This window comes from Ovis aries, chromosome 3 (assembly GCF_016772045.2).
Source record: "Ovis aries strain OAR_USU_Benz2616 breed Rambouillet chromosome 3, ARS-UI_Ramb_v3.0, whole genome shotgun sequence".
Classification (NCBI taxonomy): domain Eukaryota; kingdom Metazoa; phylum Chordata; class Mammalia; order Artiodactyla; family Bovidae; genus Ovis; species Ovis aries.
In genome coordinates this window covers 208,712,469-208,731,003 of record NC_056056.1, presented here as the reverse complement: position 1 = coordinate 208,731,003, position 18,535 = coordinate 208,712,469, and the positions used below count along the sequence as shown (strand labels likewise).

The 18,535-nt window shown below is 44.6% G+C and overlaps 1 protein-coding gene across 1 annotated transcript in view; it reads left to right on the top strand.

Moving 5' to 3' along the window:
* Nucleotides 1-8,376: 8,376 nt before the first annotated feature.
* EP4C (EP4c protein) overlaps nt 8,377-18,535 on the top strand; it is a 57,880-nt gene continuing 47,721 nt past the window's right edge. The window contains 3 exon segments of the mRNA XM_060413469.1: nt 8,377-8,490; nt 12,216-12,275; nt 12,278-12,529. Coding sequence (XP_060269452.1) covers nt 8,418-8,490; nt 12,216-12,275; nt 12,278-12,529 — 385 coding nt within the window. The 5' untranslated portion in view covers nt 8,377-8,417.

The window sequence follows — 18,535 nt, the reverse complement described above, 5'->3', positions numbered from 1 at the left end:
GTACCCAGGACTTGAGCATCCACAGTTCTGAGAACTGACCGCAAAGAAATGGGAACAAGTACACCCCAGCACTAAAGATGAACTGTACCTAAAACAACCCATGGGTGTTTTGGATGGCATCACCGACTCAATGGACATGAGTTTGAGCAAGTTCCAGAGTTGGTGATGGACAGGGAAGCCTGGCATGCTGTAGTCCATGGTGTAGCAAAGAGTCAGACACTACTGAGTGACTGAACTGAACTGAAAGTAACCAAGATGACACTAGTCAGACCACTCATGACCAATGTGAAGATGACTGTACTATTTCTGCATGTAACCCCCTCCCACTTTGTCTATAAAACTCTCACCCCCTGCTTGTCATGGGGGGTGAACGTTGGCCTTTGAACAGATGTCTGCCACTGCCCCTGCCAGTTGCCGGCATATGAAATAAAGCAAACTTTCTTTTCCACCAACCTACCTGTTTACTGGCTTTTAAGCAGTGAGCAGCCAGACCCCACACACATACCTTTCGGTAACATGGTCACAGAGATAGGCTTTGAATGTGCCATTTTCTTCAGTTGAGGGAAGAAAATTCAGCAAAATTATTTCTTACCCAAAGGTGAAGAAATTAATTAACTACATAGAGCACTACATCCAGGAATCAGATTTGTTCAGGAAATCAAGAAGAAACTGAAGAGGTTTAGAAAGTACATGCTGCCTTTTCATTAGTACAGGATTGGTGGAAAGCAAAAATATGATGAGCTGACTAACTCGAGCAAAGGAGAGCTGTTTAAGGATGAAGGTCGAGATGCTAAGAGACACATTTGGGAAACTGAGCCTGACTGTCAGCAAAGAGTAATGTAAAGGGAACAGGAGATGCACCAGGGTGGGCACTCTTAAACAGGACTTAGATCTAGTTGTTGGTCAACCAGAAATGGTGACTGAGAACAAACCAGGCCCAAGAGAGGATGCAAGCTGACCACCTGAGGGAGTATCTTGGGATGAAGACACAGAGGAAGAGGAGATCCAGGAAAGCACCTGATTCATGTGACAGCCTCTGTCTTTTCTCAAGTCTTCCTTCCCCTTTGGATCTGTCAGAATAGACTCTGCTCTGCTACTGGAACAACTGACCCCCAAATCGCAGAGGCGACACACATGCGTGCACACGCGTCACCAGCCTGCACGCGCACCGTGGCCAGCGAGGCAGCGTCAGCTGGCGTGCGCACCACTGGGAGCACACAGCTTCTGCGGCAGAAAAGAGAGAGGCTAGCGAGTCACACGGGGTTTTCAGGTCTCCACTCGGAAGAGACACATGTGGCACCACCCACGTTTCATTGGCCAGAATGAGTCACTGGGAGCTAGAAAAACAGCTATTTGCGAGTATTATTGTCAATGCCACATCCTTGGTAGCAATGCTGTCAGTTTTTTTCTTGCCTTGGTGAAGTTTCTGAGCTACAGCTTTGTGCAGAAATTAAATGTGATTGGACCCTCCCAGAGTGAGATTTGAAGAAGGCGTTTTCTGTCTGGTTCTTTTGTCTGATGTGTCTCTGACTCCTTACTCCACTTCAGTCTGTGCCGAGTGGGATTAGTCAGATTCCATCTCCCTTATCCCTTTCCGGCTCAGTATCATTAACTCCGGGTGGTTTTCAGCATTTGTTCATGCATTCATTTCTTTATTTATCCACTATTTGCTAAGCTCTTTCTTTTTATTTTAAAATATAAATTTATTTATTTTAATTGGAGGTTAATTACGTTACAATATTGTATTGGTTTTGCCATACATCAACATGTATCTGGTAACGATAACCCTGTTAAGATCTTTCTATGTCTTTACTTGACTTTAAAGAGATATTGAAGAGTAAGACACAATACTTGCTCTCAAGCCCCCACTTTGAAGACAGTGGACAAGATTTTATCGATTAAATAGGCACAGTGGTAATTTTGAGCTGGGGAAATTAGAGTGCATTTAAAAATGAGAAGATTTATGAGTTTTCTTTCTGTAGTGGGCTTAAAATGTGCCCTCTAGAATTCAAATATACATAAATGTAATATGCTCTTTTTATCACTGATTTCATCTTGTGCACTAGCAAGGGATGTTTGTGTGGACTGAAAGTTCCATAAAGTTAACACAGACTCTCCTATTTAAAATTTGTCCCTCAACTTAGCTCGGGTTCATTGTAATAATTGTTTTGTCATTTCTAGTTCAAGCTCCCTGCTCCGACTGATTTTTCTCTATTTACGGAGGCACCTTCTTGTCTCTCCTCCCACAGATGGTGTCTGGGGTGGGAGGGCTTCTTCCTTTCCAACAGCAGTGGGGAAGGGTCCTTGGTCAGCATGTGCTCCACTTAGAATCTGCTTGTGTTTGATTTATTAACTTTGATCTGCTCTTGTCTCTGGGTATCTGATGTTGCACTATGGAGGAATGAATGAGGCCAATTCAGTGCCACACTCTTTGATGTTTCTGGTTATACACTGTAAAGGGCTGAACAGAGGTGATGGGCTGGACATCACCAGCTCATAACCTTGCTTTCCTTCATGCCCTGGTGATGAAGTGGTCTTTGGTAAAGGAGTCTTTCCGAACCTTAGTCCCATCCATGCAAGGAACACAGATGGTGAGGCAGGTCTCCAATGCTTTGGTATAACAACTCCATTAATATTTTCCATTAGAGTTGTATGCCTCTTTTTTAATTAAAAAAATATTTAGTATTTTAGTCACTCTGATTGGTCTGAGGAAATTTTCCTCAAGCAAGCAGGTTTAATTATTAGCCTCTGAAACCACCATATTCTCATGGTGATTTGGGAATAATAATGCTACATGTTGTATTGCTTTAGAATCCATAAGGACAAATAGTTAGCCTCAGTAAAAAAACAAGATTTTTTCTGCTTTTTACTTCTGCACTTCTAATTCAAGCAGAAGCTGTTCACATTTTTTATAACAAAATTGCTTCCTGTTACAGTTGTTGTGTGGTTTGAATTGAAAATGTGCCAAATGATAAATTCATAAACATCCTGACCACTTGGCCATATCTGATTAAGACCAGAACAGGAGGCTTCATGGTCCTCACCTGTCAGTGTTCGGTGGTTTGTCTTCTTTATCTTCAGATATAGAGAGAAATTTGCAGCGTTTATACATGTTTAGAGCTGGCTCTCTCAGCACTGCTCTTGTACTGGGGCTAGGTTGTTTCTAGTTATTGCAATTTACTGCATTCATTGCAGAAAGGTGTTGAAGTGAGCCGTATATAGCTCATACCATTTAACAGTATGGAAATGTCATTAAAACGAATGATGCAGGGTGCATTGTGCTATTACATCCTCACAACAAGTTAAATTATTTCTCAAAAGATTTCTTTTTGATTGAAATGATTTGTGTAAAATACCAGGCTGACATTCATTCATTCAGGTATACAAGAGACATCATTACGATTTTTAGTTAGCCAAGCATTGGGGATATGGAGGTGAATTAGACACAAAATGTTTTACCAAGTACATTCGAGTTTATAAAGTAAAATGATTAAGTAAACAACTTAATTTACAAAAGCTCACCAATGGTAAGCTTGAGGTTCTTGAGCAGTTACATGGGGCACAGAGAGAAGGAGTGATGTGTGGAAGACTCACAACTCTGAATGGCATCAATGACCATCACAGCATGTGGCTCCTGGGAGAGCTCTGACAGCCTCGGTCAAGGTTCCAGGTAACAGAACTGCATTCTTGTTCTAGAGTCCTGGAGTTCCTGGGATGGGATGGTGGAGATGCCCTAACACTGCTTCTCTATTACTACTACGTGTGTATATGTGTGTGTGTTAGTCGCTCAGCTGTGACCAACTCATTGTGACTCCATGGACTGTGGCCCCTCCAGGCTTCTCTGTCCATGGGATTTCCCAGGAAAGAATACCAAAGTGGGTTGTCATTTCCTTCTCCAGAGAATCTCCCTGACCCAGGGATCGAACTCAGATCTCCTGCATTGCAGGCAGATTCTTTATCATCTGAGCCATCAGGAAAGCAGGTTAACAGTAGTACATACTACTACTACTATGTGTTACTGCTATTGCCTGGAAAGTTCCGTGGACAGAGGAACCTGGCATGGGTTCGCAAGGTGTTGGCCACGACTGAGCACATCAGCATCAGCACGTGTACTACTGTTAACTGGTGTTGTCAGATCACATGCTAATGCCAACTCACCTAATCCGCACCAAAATCAGTCATCTTGGTGGCGTCATAACCGTCCTTTTACTAATCAGAGAGTGTAAGAACCCTGTTCAAGACCCACACTTGGCCTGTGGCTAAACTGTGAGTCAAGACCAGGCAGTCTGTCTCTCGAGCCTGTTTTCCTGACCCCTGTACTGCACTCTCTCATGTTCATTGTGGACACAGCTGGGTTAGTGTCCTCCCTAAAACTTTCCTCCTTCAAATCTTTGATAAGATTGGCTACTGAGATTTCTTTCTGTGTCAGAAAGATGTAGCTTCATCCAAGGGGGAGTTGGTCCATGTTGACCCTGCACCCCCAGCTCTGGGGTAGAGGGTGCTGTGGGGACAGGCTGCCAGCCCTGAGTTTGCCACTCCTTATAGCCTACCTCTTTCTATAAAGTGTCTGGAGCTGCTGACAGCATCTCACCTGTGAGATCTTCATCCCAAATTGAGACCATGTGTACCTGGTTCACTAAACACATCCCTGTGTTATCCTGTGGGAGGGATACTGGACCCCAGGAAGCATGTCCTGTCTTCTAGGTGTCTGTCTGGTGTTTTCTGGTGATGGTGTGGAGTCCATAACTGGGTAAGGAATGATGACTCTGGGCCCAGGGGGAGTAGAGCATCAATTAAAAGTGACTGAGCAGATCCTGGTCTTGCTTCAGCAACTGAGTTTAAATTTTGATTTTGATATTTATAATCAGTTTTATGATTAATCTGTTAAAGGTCCAGATATAGAAGGAGATGGGGTCAGGTACAGTCATGGGGCTTGAGAGTGAGAGGTCCAGATGACAAGGAAGTGATTCTTGCATCAGTGATGGGTAAATATTAGCCTATTTAGAGGAAGAAAAGCATGTGTTCAACTGTCTTTTCTCCCAAGTCTCAATAGGAAGGACAGGCATGGCAGGACAGAGTAGTTGTGTCTCCTGACTGGGATGAGGGTCCCTCTGGTGGGGGGATGTGGCAGGGGCTGTGGACTAACCTGCAGCTGCCCTCAGTGTTGGCCCTACTGAGACCTTAAGGGGGCCGTGGGTGGCTCTTGAAGCTGTCTCTGAGCTCTGGAGGGGACTCTGGGGCCTGTGTGTCACAGATGCTTCCTTCCACGTCTGTGCTGAAAAGACGGAGTCAGGGTGAGGGGGCCTCAGGGTGGGCTTGTGTGGACCACAGGGCTGCATCATGGGAATCTTGAGCCTGAGGGGCCATGAGGAAGGGGGCAGCACATTAGTGACCTTGAATTTCAATGGGGAGCTCTATCTTGAATCCCTTATGGCCCTTCTCAGTCTCTCTATTCATCCCTGGGGTACTTCTAGGGGAGAACCTGGAGCTTCTCTGATGAGTGGAAACAGAACAAGGCAGCAACGGCTACACTGGACATCATCCCTTCTGCTTGGATCTGTCCCCTCAACCCACCTGGGCTTCCATTCTTGCCACCTTTCCTCTTAAATGCAGAACAGAGGAGGTGGGTTCATCGGTGGTTTCAGGCAGCATGAACCCTTTCTCTTCTCTGCTTCACTCACCTTCTTTGCCCCCTGCCTGCAGCTATCGTGTAGCAGACTTTCTATTTCCCCATCTCTCAGGAGCTGTTCCCTTAAATTATATTTTGCATCTTTTTTAGTTATGGTTTAAAATACAAATGTATCCTGAATCTTATCAAACCATACTCTCAGCATATAAAGGGGGTACATGTGAAGTTTAGGAATCTTTAGTCTTTCTAAAGTAGAATTTTCGTGTTTTCATTGTTTAGTCACTTAGTTGCGCCCCAACTCATTTCGACACGTTGGGCTGTGGCTGGCCAGGCCATTCTGTCCACGGAATTCTCCAGGCAAGAATACTGGAGTGGGTTGCCATTTCCTTCTCCAGGAGATCTTCCCGACCCAGGGATTGAATCCACGTCTCTTGCTTTATGGGCTGATTCTTTCCTGCTGAGCCATCAGTGAAGCCCCATGTTTTCTTCTAGAGATCCCTGCTCCTATTTTGGTGGGCTAGAGTTGATTGACGACTCCTACTTGCTCTTTGTTTCCTTTAAGAGCAATCTCTTTCTCTCTGTCAGCATCATTTAGTGACTAGCTGAAAGAGATACTTCACATAAAATGAAATGCAATAAAGGGAAAGGGATTTAACCCGTCTGAATGTCCCTATAGGGAACCCGCCTGCCAATGCAGGAGAAGCAGATTGGATCCTTGAGTCAGAAAGATCCCTTTAGAAGGAAATGGCAACCCCCTCCAGTATTCTTGCCTGGGAAATCCACTGGACAGAGGAGGCTGGCGAGCTACAGTCCATGGGTTGCAAAGAGTCAGACACGACTGAGCATGCAGGCACTTGCTCCAGGACCCAGTCTCCAGATCATTCTGAGAAGGGGGAAAACCCTGCAATCTCATCCCCCCAACTTGGTGGGTCTCACTTCATGCCTTCACAGTCACCTGTGAATTTCTGTACTTCTGGTCCTTATTTTCTGCTGACCTGATAAATACACTCGTATTTCTTCTTCTTTTTCTTTTTTTAGAACTAATTCAAATGTATTCTTTTTAATGGCCGAGTAATACTCCATTGTGTATATGTACCACAGCTTTCTTATCCATTCATCTGCTGATGGACATCTAGGTTGCTTCCATGTCCTGGCTATTAGAATGGCATTGAAACATGTATAATATCATATATGAAATGAATCACCAGTCCAGGTTCAATGCATGACACTGGATGCTTGGGGCCGGTGCACTGCGATGACCCAGAGGGATGGTACAGGGAGGAGGTTGGAGGGGGCTCAGGACTGGGAACATGTGTATACCCGTGGTGGATTCATGCCAATGTATGGCAAAACCAATACAATACTGTAAATAATTAACATCCAATTAAATAAATAAATTTATATTAAAAAAACATACCCTTGAACAACCAATGAATCAAAGAAGGAATCAAAATGGAAATTAAAAAAATTTTGAAACACATGACATGGAAACAGAATATACCAAAACTTGTGAGATGTAGTAAAAGCAGTTCTAAGAGGGAATTTTATAGTGAAAAACACATATTAACATAGGTGAAAAAATATTTCAAGTAAATAACTACACACATCAAAAATCTAGGAAAAGAGCAAACTAACCCCAAAGTGAACCGAAAGAAGGAAATAATAGAGATAAGAGCAGAAATAAACACTAGAAAAACAATTTTAAAAGATTAACAAGACTAAGCTGTTTTTATTTTTAGTTTCATTTTTGCATTATGTGTATGTTTTATTTTATTTTTAAAAAATTTTATTTTTACTTTATTTTACTACAATACTGTATTGGTTTTGCCATACATTGACATGAATCCGGCACGGGTGTATGATCTCCCAACCCTGAACCCCCTCCCACCTCCCACCCCACACCACCCCTCTGGATCATCCCCGCGCACCAGCCCCAAGCATCCTGCACCCTGCATCGAACATAGACTGGTGATTCGCTTCCCATAATAGTATACATGTTTCAATGCCCTTCTCCCAAATCATCCCACCCTCTCCCTCTCCCGCAGAGTCCAAAAGTCCGTTCTATACATCTGTGTCTCTTTTGCTGTCTCACATACAAGGTTATCTTTACCATCTTTCTAAATTCCATATATGAATACACTCGTATTTCAAGTTGTTCTTCTCAAAAACATTTATATGCGTATATACACATACCTATGCACATATTGATTTTCAACTTATAATAATTCACTGAACTGAAAATTTATGCTTTGGGCACTTTTTGTATGTATGCTATACATCAAATTAAAAGCTAAAAACTTTAAAAAAATAGACTTCTGTAGTTCTCTGCTTCCACCCTGAGCTCAGTGCCGGGAAGATCAACTTGATTCTACAAAGTTATTCTCCAGAGTCAACAGATCCCACACCCAGACCCTGTGAGATCTCACAATCTTCAGATATTGAGTAGGGTGATCTGGGGAGAAGGAAAACACTCATGATTTTTGATGCACCTTTTCTATCCCAGTCTGGGGTCATGGGGCCCGGCTCTCAGGACCACGGAAGCAGGAGGTCAAGGACCGTGTTGCTCATATAAGGAGATGTTGAAGATTCAGAAGCTCATTGGTGTTTGAGCTTCAGAAAGGGCAGATGCAGCCTCCGATAGTGCCTGAAATGGTGAGAGGTGTCGCTATTGGCTCTCAGGAGGGAGGGTGTAAGGGGTGGTCTATATAGACCCCAGTCGGCACCCTGATGCCTCCCTCGCAGGCTGATCCTGCAGCTGGGACTGTGACCTTGAGGACGTGGGGTCAGGATGGCTCTGGGCAGACGCCTCTCCCTGCGGGGACTCTGTGTCCTCCTCCTCGGCACCGTGGTGGGTGGTCAAGGTAAGAGCTGCCCCTCTGTCCTGGGTCCACAGCAGGCAGGTGTCTGGAGTTCTGGAGCTGAGCCTCAGTGTTTCTGACCAAAAACCATGCTGATGTGAATATTGGTCCCTCTCCTATTGGGGAGGGGTCCATTTGTCGTAGTGGCAGATTTTACAGAGCAGTGAGGTTTTGTCTGGACTGAGCTGGGTCAGCCTAAGTCCCTCCGCTGTCTCCCCTTGTTCTCAGGGAGCTTCTAGGAGTCCCAGTGGCTCCCCGTGTGTGGAAGATCTAGTGACTGACCCCAGCAGGGACTCTGGGCTGTTCCCACACGCTCCACATGCCTGGTGTGTGAGCACTGCCCTGGGTCCCTTTGTTTCCTGTGTCTGTGCTCCTGTAGGCTCCGTGATTGTGTGTGTGTATGTGTGTGTATGTGTGCAGGTGAGAAGTGTGTGGTGTGTGTGTGTGAGGGTGTGTGTGTGTGTGAGGGTGTGAAGAGTGTGTGTGTGTGTGTGAGGGTGTGTATGTGTGAGGGTGTATGTGGGTGTGAAGAGTGTATGTGTTTGTGGAGTGTGTGAGGAGTGTACAAGTGATGTATTAAGGTGTATGAGGAATATGTGTGGGTGAGTGTGGGTGAGTGAGGGTGAGTGAGGAGTGTGTGAGGGTGTGTGAGGGTGTGTGTATGGGGGGGAGTGTGTGAGCCTGTGTGTGTGTGTGAGGCGAGGTGGAGCCTGTCTGAGTGAGAGGAACAGAGCTGCTGAGCAGGGACTGAGTCCGTTGGTCTGTGAAGCACACAGGGTGTCCACAGGGCTGGATGTCATGGCCGCTGCATGTAACTGGATCAGAGATAATCGTGCACCTGCCTGCCTCTCTCTGGCTCCTGTCCCCCATCTCTCGGGCTCCCCTCTGCTTGTTGCCATGTCTGCCTAGCACTGGGCTCTGTGAGAGGCTCTGCCTGCTGGCCTCACCAGTTCCCACCAGGTTTCCATTAGGGAGCAGAGAAGCCTGCATCCAGGAGAGGGGCCCTCTTGTCTGTTCAGTTCAGTTCAGTTCAGTTCAGTTGCTCACTGGTGTCTGACTCTGTGATCCCATGGACCGCAGCACGCCAGGCCTCCTTGTCCATCACCAACTCCCGGAGTCTACCCAAACTCATGTCCATTGAGGTGACGCCATCCAACCATCTCATCCTCTGTTGTCCCCTTCTCCTCCCACCTTCTCTTTTTCCAGCTTCAGGGTCTTTTCTGACTTGTCAGCTCTTCACATCAGGTGGCCAAAGTATTGGAGTTTCAGCTTCCACATCAGTCCTTCCAATGAACGACTTGTCCCACTGTCTGTAAAGATCAGTTGATGTGCAGCCCCATGTGTATAAGTTCCCAAGTCCCTGCCTTGGTCCCCATGACTCCTTTCCTGATGTGCTGGGGGCCTGGGATGGTCCTTTCCCCTCCCAGAATCTGCTGTGACTCTGTAGGGAGCCCTTTCTCTGTGCCCTCTCCTGTCCCTCCCTGGGGCTGCTTTCCCCTGAGTGACGGTGGAGTGTGTTACCAATCCTTCCTCATGGTCTGCAGGGTTTCTTTGGACAAATCCGCTGATCTCCTTATGGGAGTCCACTTGGGTGACAGAACTTTTTTCTTCTCTTTAGACTTAGAATTCTCTCTTTCTCTTTGCATTTGAACAGTTTACTCTGTGAGTCTTGGAGAAGGTGGTTTTGGATTGAAATTTTGGGGTGACTTATTAGCTTCTTGAACTAGATGCCCAGATCTTTCCCCAGGTTTGGAAATTCGCAGCCTGTCTTTCTGTTTTAATTATTCACTTTTGGCTGTGCTGGGTCTCCTTGCTGCCCGCGGGCTTTCTCTCGCTGCGGTGAGCGGGGGCTGCTCCTCGCTGCAGTGCACAGGCTTCTCACTGCAGGGGCTTCTCTTGGTGCAGAGCAGGCTCTGGGTGTGCACGTTTCAGCAGCTGGGCACGCTGGCTTAGTTGCTCTGCGGCATGTGGCATCTTCCTGGACTGGGATTGAACCCATGTCCCTTGCATTGGCAGGTGGATTCTTAACCACTACACCACCAGGGAGGTCCTCAGCCCTTAATTCTTTTCTTCTTCACTTCTTCTGCTCTGACTCCAGTCCGTACATTGTTTCTCTTTATGGTGTCCACTGGCTTTCTATATTCCTTTCATCCTCTTTTGGCTCCTCTATTTGGATGCTTTCAACTAATCTTCCTTCTAACACATTGATTCTTTTGTCTTTTTCTTTCCCTTGGTCAAGTCTGTTGTTGAATCCCTGTTGAATTCTTCAGTTCACTCATTGTGTTGTGCATGTTAAGTCGCCTCAGTCATGTCTGACTCTTTGTGACCCTGTGGACTGTAGCCCACCAGGCTCCTCTGTCCACAGGATTCTCCCGGCAAGCATACTGAAGTGGGTTGCCATGCACTCCTCCAGGGGATCTTCCAGACCCAGGGATTGAACCCGAGTCTCTTACATATCCTGCACTTGCAGACAGGTTCTTTACCACTAGCGCCACCTGGGAAGCCCATTCATTTCTTATTCAGCTTCAAAATATCTGGTTGAAGAATTGAAGAAGTGAAAGTCACTCAGTCGTGTTTGACTCTTTGTGACCCCATGGGTACATGGTGCATGGAATTCTCCAGGCCTTACTGGAGTGGGTAGTCTTTCCCTTCTCCAGGGGGTGTTCCCCACCCAAGGATCAAACCCAGGTTTCCCATTGCAGACTGATTCTTTACCAGCTGAGCCACAAGAGAAGACCAAAATACTGGAGTGGGGAGCCTATCCCTTCTCCAGCAGATATTCCTGACCCAGGAATTGAACCAGGGTCTCCTGCATTGCAGGTGGATTCTTTACCAACTGAGCTATCAGAGCATCACAAAATATCTGGTTAGTTCTTTAAAAAAAAATAGTGTTCTGATGCTGGGAAAGATTGAAGGTGGGAAGAAGGGAGACAACAGAGGATGAGATGCTTGCATGGCATCACTGACTGAATGGATATGAGTCTGAGTAAACTCTGGGAGTTGATGGACAGGGAGGCCTGGCATACTGTAGTCCATGGGGTCTCAAAGAAAGAGACATGACTGCGTGACTGAACTGAACTGAACTGAACTGAACACTGGTAATGTCTCCATCTATGATGTTCCTACTAATGAACTCCTTTTTATATGCAGAAACCAGAGTCATCTTATGACTTAATCACTAAAGTGACATCTGATCACTTTTGTCAAATTCCATTTGTTAGATGCATGTTACAGGTACATTGGAGTGTGGAATTACACAAAGACATGAACACCAGATGGCAGGAATAACCAGGACATTTTAGAGCCTGTTACCCAGCCCTCTGTTCCTAGGCTGGATGAGAGTCTTCCTATGGACAGGGAAAGAGAGGAGGATTCCTCCCTGTTTCCCGGACCATGAGCTTAACTGAGATGGGAAGCTGGGCCCTAGTAGCCTTGGGCACATCTACAGGGAGGGCAGCATCCAGACTCTCTGAAGGCCTGTCCTTGGTGGTGTCCCTGGAGCTGGTTCTACAGGCGCCTGAGAAACACCCTGGTGCCTCCCTTCCTGCTCCGTGTTCAGTGATGGCACACTGGGGGCTTAGAGTTGGCCACGCTGGGAATGTTTATACCACAGAGGTCGGGTAATACTATATCCCATGCACGGTTTTGCTCCTCAGAGAGCTAATGTTTTAAATATTGTACCACTCTAAGTCTCCTAAAATCTTTCCTGTTTTGTGTTTCTTTTGCAGTACTGGAGCTGAGGCTGAAGGATGGAGCCCACCGCTGTGAGGGGAGAGTGGAAGTGAAGCACCAGGAGAATGGGGCACAGTGGATGATACGGACTGGAGCTGGAAGGATGCATCTGTAGTGTGCAGACAGCTGGGGTGTGGAGTTGGTATTCCTAAACAGGCTTATTTTGGACCAGGAGTTGGCCCCATTTGGCTTTTGTATACTTCATGTGAAGGGGTGGAGTCAACTGTCAGTGACTGTAGGCATTCTAATATTAAAGACTATCGTAATGATAGCCTTATCCACGACTGGGATGCTGGAGTAGTCTGCTCAGGTAAGTCCTAAATGGTCTGCGTGGGGATCTCTAGCAGGAAAAGCCTCTGTCTTATCACCAGAATGACTCGAGATTACGGATACAGCCTTTAGAACATGTTTGGGTGAAGGGTCTTTGTGATGTGTCGCAGGAGGCAGAGGTGAGGTCAAAAGTTTCACACAGATTCAGCTTCTGGATTCGACCTCTGTGACACAGTCTCAGCATGGTAATTGTTCTGTATTCTTTGACATATGGTCAGTAAGGTGTAGCTACATTGTTGTGGGAGGGGATGTCATAGGAGAGTTGTAGGCAACAAGGTTTATTATCCTCATTGGTCCTAAAAGTCAGAGTCACACACTCCATCAGGTGGGTATGTGGGTGATGTGCCAATAGAACAGCCTCAACCAAGAAATGGTGACCCCAAAGGGCATGTGAAGACCCAGGGACAAGTGACCATACCCGAAGTCATGGTGCAGTTACACAGGAAAAGGTGTGAGAGAAATTCAGTGGTGCATTTAAATGTCCTAGGTCACAGTCAGAGGAGGCCAGAAGCGGGACTCATGGCAGGAAAATCTCATTACACTGGTGTACCTGATGAATCAAATGGAGAGCTCACACCATATTTGCAGGGATGTTGAGGGAGCCTGAAAATGCAGTCTTGAGGATTACAACACAGCAGCTGAAGCACATCACGTATAAGAGGCAGTGAAGCTAGGAGTTCCTGGGGTTCTCAAGGCAAGAGGACTGAAGTGGTTTCCTTTCCTTCTCCAGTGGACCATGTCTTGTCAGAACTCTCCACTAAGACCCGTCTGTCTTGGGTGGCCCTACATGGCATGGCTCATAGTTTCCTTGAGTTAGACAAGGCTGTGGTCCGTGAACTGTGAACTTCCAGATGTTCAAGCTGGATTTAGAAAGAACTGAGGAACCAGAGGTCAAATTGCCAACATCTGTTTGATCACTGAAAATGCAAAGAGTTCCAGAAAAACACCTACTTCTACTTTATTGACTATGCCAACGCCTTTAACTGTGTGAATTTCAACAAACTGGAAAATTCTTCAAGATATGAGAATACCAGACCATCGGACCTGCATCCTGAGAAATCTGTATGTAGGTCAAGAAGCAACAGTTAGAACTGGACATGGAACAAAACATTCGTTCCAAATCGGTGGAGTACGTCAAGGCTGTATGTTGTCACCTGCTTATTTAACTTCTTTGCAGAGTACATCATGAGAAATGTTGGACTGGATGAAGCACAAGGTGGAATCAAGATTGTCGGGAGAAATATCAATAACCTTAGATGCAGATGACATCACACTTATGGCCAAAGGCCAAGAACTAAAGAGCCTCTTGATGATAGTGAAAGAGAAGAGTGAAAAGTTGGCTTAAAACTCAGCATTCAGAAACTAAGATCATAGCATCTGGTCCCATCACTTCCTGGCAAATAGATGGGAAACAGTGGAAATAGTGACAACTTTTTTTTGGCTCAAAATTACTGCAGATGGTGACTGCAGCCGTGAAATTAAAAGACGCTTGCTCCTTGGAAGAAAGGCTATGACCAACCTAGACAGCATATTAAAAGCAGAGACATTTCTTTGCCAACAAAGACTGGTCTAGTCAAAGCTATGGTTTCCCCAGTAGTCCTGTATGGATGTGAGTTGGACTATAAGAAAGCTGAGCACCAAAGAATTGATGCTTTTGAACTGTGGTGTTGGAGAAGACTCTTAGAGTCCCCTGGACTGCAAGGAGATCCAACGAGTCCCTCCTAAAGTAAATCAGTCCTGCACATTCATTGGAAGGACTGATGCTGAAGCTGAAACTCCAGTACTTTGGCCACCTGACGTGAACGGACTCATTGGAAAAGACCCTGATGCTGGGAAAGATTGAAGGTGGGAGGAGGAAGGGATGACAGGATGAGGTGGTTGGATGGCATCACCGACTGAATAGACATGAGTTAGAGTAAACCCCGGGAGTTGGTGATGGACAGGAGGCCTGGCATGCTGCAGTCCATGGTGTTACAAAGAGTCAGACATGACTGAGGAACTGAGCTGAACTGAATCGAAGCTAAGAGGACCTTATGTGACTCCTAAGAAGTATTCAGTGCTACCTAAGTGTGTTTGACCTATGCCAAGGTGGATGCAAGAAAGACAGCAGTGAAACTAGGCTGTGAGTGGGTGCTCACAGTATTTGACAGAGATGCTTCTAGTTGTTATCACAATTGCAGATTGCATGTCCAGGTTATTAATCATCAGAACAACTGGACTGGAGGAAGATATTGTCAGTTATCACAGTGAATTCCCTAAGGTAGAAGGCTGGACTTAGGATAGTATCACCCCATCTAACGGGATGGTGGGACAGGGGAGCCCTAGAAGACATCTGCAGTGTAGGTCCTTAACAGCCACAGCCAATCAGTTCTTGGGTATGTACAGGAAGATCATTGGAAAAGTGATCTCTTCTAATCTCACCTTCAGCAGATCTTTGATGATTCTAGTTGATGCCCGTAAGGAAACAATTCTTTTCCTTTTTAAAAAGTACTTTATTGAGGTATGTCTGACATACCAAACTGCTGGATAAGCATGCATTTGTGAAACCACTACAGCACTCATGTTGTAAATCTATTCATCTCTTCAAAATGTTTTCTTCCATTCTCTTTATCACTCTTATTAAAAGTAATTATTTTCAAGGTGAATTTGAATGTTAGTTAGAAACTTTTGTTTTAAACAAACCTGTTATCTGGCATCTCAAGTAACCTTCCTCACTGTCACAATGTCATAATCATGGTTCCACCTGAAGATAAATTTGTGGAAATACAGGTGTCTCTACCATATTTTGATAAATGAGCATCTGAGTGAGAATGGAGTGTGATGTTGAAACTTTAAATTAGAACTCCCAATGTTACCCTAAGAAAACTGATGTCTTGTTATTAATTCCAGTTAAGATATACTTAGAAGTAGAGACTTGGAAGTGCTCTGATATTTAACAAAGTTCTCTCTAGTCAAGGCTATAGTTTTCCAGTGGTCATGTATGGATGTGAGTTGGACTGTGAAAGCAGAGCACCAAAGAATTGATGCTTTTGAACTGTGGTATTGGAGAAGACTCTTGAGAGTCCCTTGGACTGCAAGGAGATCCAACCAGTCCATTCTAGAGACCAGTCCTGGGTGTTCATTGGAAGGACTGATGCTAAAGCTGAAACTCAATTCTTTGGCCAGCTCATGTGAAGAGTTGACTCATTGGAAAGACTCTGATGCTGGGAGGGATTAGGGTCAGGAGAAGGGGATGACAGAGGATGAGATGGCTGGATGGCATCACCGACTCGATGGATGTGAGTTTGGGTGAACTCCGGGAGTTGGTGATGGACAGGGAGGCCTGGCATGCTGTGATTCATGGCGTCGCAAGAGTCAGACACGACTGACCGACTGAACTGAACTGAACTGAACTGACTGAACTAATATTTAAACCCTGATCATGGTTTGTACACTCTGACTACCATTGCTCTAACTTAGACCCTCACATTTTTATGAACGGTTCCAGGTTCCTCCTATTTCTCTTTTGGTCACTAGTTTCCTGGTCTGTTTTTCTGTATTTTCAGACATATTTTAATGGTGTGAAGATAAGTCAAAGTGGTCATGATAGCAGAAATAAGATTAGAATAGCATGTGTTTTCATTATTTTGATCAGAACTCTTGGAGTTTCTTCTGCTCAACCTTAGGAGTCACGTATGGAAGAAATTTCAGCCTCAGTAGTGGATTGCTGGAAGTGAAGTACTGTTTTAGGATAAATCTAGAGTGGAAACAATGACCAGAGGTGAATGTAGAGAAGCTTGTTTGAAATAAGATTTCATGGAGTTCATGTGGAAGGTCTGGGAGGAACACACAAATTGTGAAGAACTGTGGTGCAAGCGTTCCAGGTTGCTTCAGCCCTGTCCTACTCTTTGTGACTCCATTGGCCATAGGATTCTCCAGGCACGAATACTGGAGTGGGTTGCCATTTCCTTCTCAGGGGATCTTCCTCACCCAGGGATCAAACCTGGGTCTCCTGCATTGCAGGCAGTCTTGATTATCTTCTGAGCCACCAGGGACTACAGTACTGAAGAGCAAAATTGTGAGGGGATGAAGATGTAAGGATTGCAGGAGGGGTGGGTTGGAAAGATGCAGGTCAGCTTGTACATTCACCACAGCCTCTGTGTCACACTTCCTCCTGCCCCCATTCCTTCCTCCCTCTTTTCCTTTATTTTGCTGTGGGAGTCATTTCTGAGCTCTCTGGAAGTGCTAGCATTTGTAGCTGGCAGTTTTCTTAGTGGAGAATTTTATAATATGGATTCTGTTTATTTAACAAATAAGTTTACTCATATTTTTCTCTTTTTTGTATCAGATTTTGGTGAGTTGTGTTTCACAAGTAACGTGTTTTAAGGACTTGGCCCATTTTACAAAAAATTTTCAAATTAGTAACACTGGGTCATATCTCATATCTTTATATGTTGGGAAGATCTACAATGATATTCCTCCTTTTGTTACTGATGCTGCTAATCTGTTCCTCTTTTTCCTTAATTGGTTTGCTAGAAGATTATCCGTTTTAATGTTCTTTTAAGAGAATCACTAATGGACTGCATTGATTTTCCTGATGGTGTATTTGCTTTCTTCTTAATTGATTTCTATGTTCAGATTTCTTTCCTCTTTTTCAGTTATGATTGTGGTTGCTTTTGTAGATTCTTGAGGTGGAGTCTTGGATCATTTCCCTCTGTTTCTATTTTTATTCTAACGTAATCATAAAGGATGCATCAAGGTTCTAAATTTTCTTCTAAGCATCACTTTATTTTTAACCCACCAGTTTCAATACTATATAATTTCTTTTGTATTTTGTTATCATAAAATGTTTCTTTTTCTCTGAATGAGTTCTTTGTCTTATAGTCTGACTTTGTATGATATTAATTTAGATATTATATACAGTTTTCTCTGATTTGTGTTTGCATGGTATGTAATTTTTACCTCTTTAGTATGTTTCTGTGTTTATATTTTAAACACATGAAAGTTTGTAGATAGTATATTGTTGTGTCTTATTTTATCTGGTCTGATTATCTTGTTTTTATTTGGAGTACTTAAATTATTCACATTTAATGTAATTATTGACACAATTGGATTTAAGTGTACTTGCCTGCTATTTGTCGGAAGGCAAATGGCACCTCCAGTACTCTTGCAAAATCCCATGGATGGAGGAGCTTGGTAGGCTGCAGTCCATGGGGTCGCTAAGAGTCAGACACAACTGATCAGATTCACTTTCACTTTTGCATTTATGTGCATTGGAGAAGGAAAGCAACCCACTCCAGTGTTCTTGCCTTGAGAATCCAGGGCAGGGGAGCTTGGTGGGCTGCCGTCTATGCGGGTTGCACAGAGTCGGAAACGACTGAGGTGACTTTGCAGCAGTAGCAGCAGCTGCTGCTATATGTTATATCTTTGTTTTATTTTAATTTTCGAGTATATTTTACCAGTTTAAATTATATTTCAATTTAAATACTGTATTGGTTTATTAATTGCATCTGATTTTTAGGTGATTATAATGTTTAATTTTTTTTAGTTTAAAGTAATTTTTATTTTTTGCTGGCTGGGTCTTCACTGCTGCAAGGGGTTTTTCTCTAGTTGTGGAGATCAGAGGTACTGTCTAGTTGCAGGCATGAGTTTTCTCATTGCGGTGGCCTCTCTTGCTGTAGTGCACAGGCTCTATGGTGCACAAGTTTCAGTAGGCGTGGGCCCTGGGCTCTGGAGCACAGGCTCGCTAGTTGTGGTGCACGGGCTTAGTGGCTCTGTGGTATGTGGGATTTTCGTAGACCACGGATTGAACCTCTCCTGCATTGTCAGGTGGAGTCTTCACCACTGAACCCACCTGGGAAGCCCAATGTTGAATTATTAACCTTCAATTGTTTACCTTGAAATATGATGTCACAACATGCAATGTCAGCCACTATACTGTTCTTCCATGTTCCTGTTCTTGTCATTGGTGCCATCATTGTCATACATTCTATTTATAAATTTATTA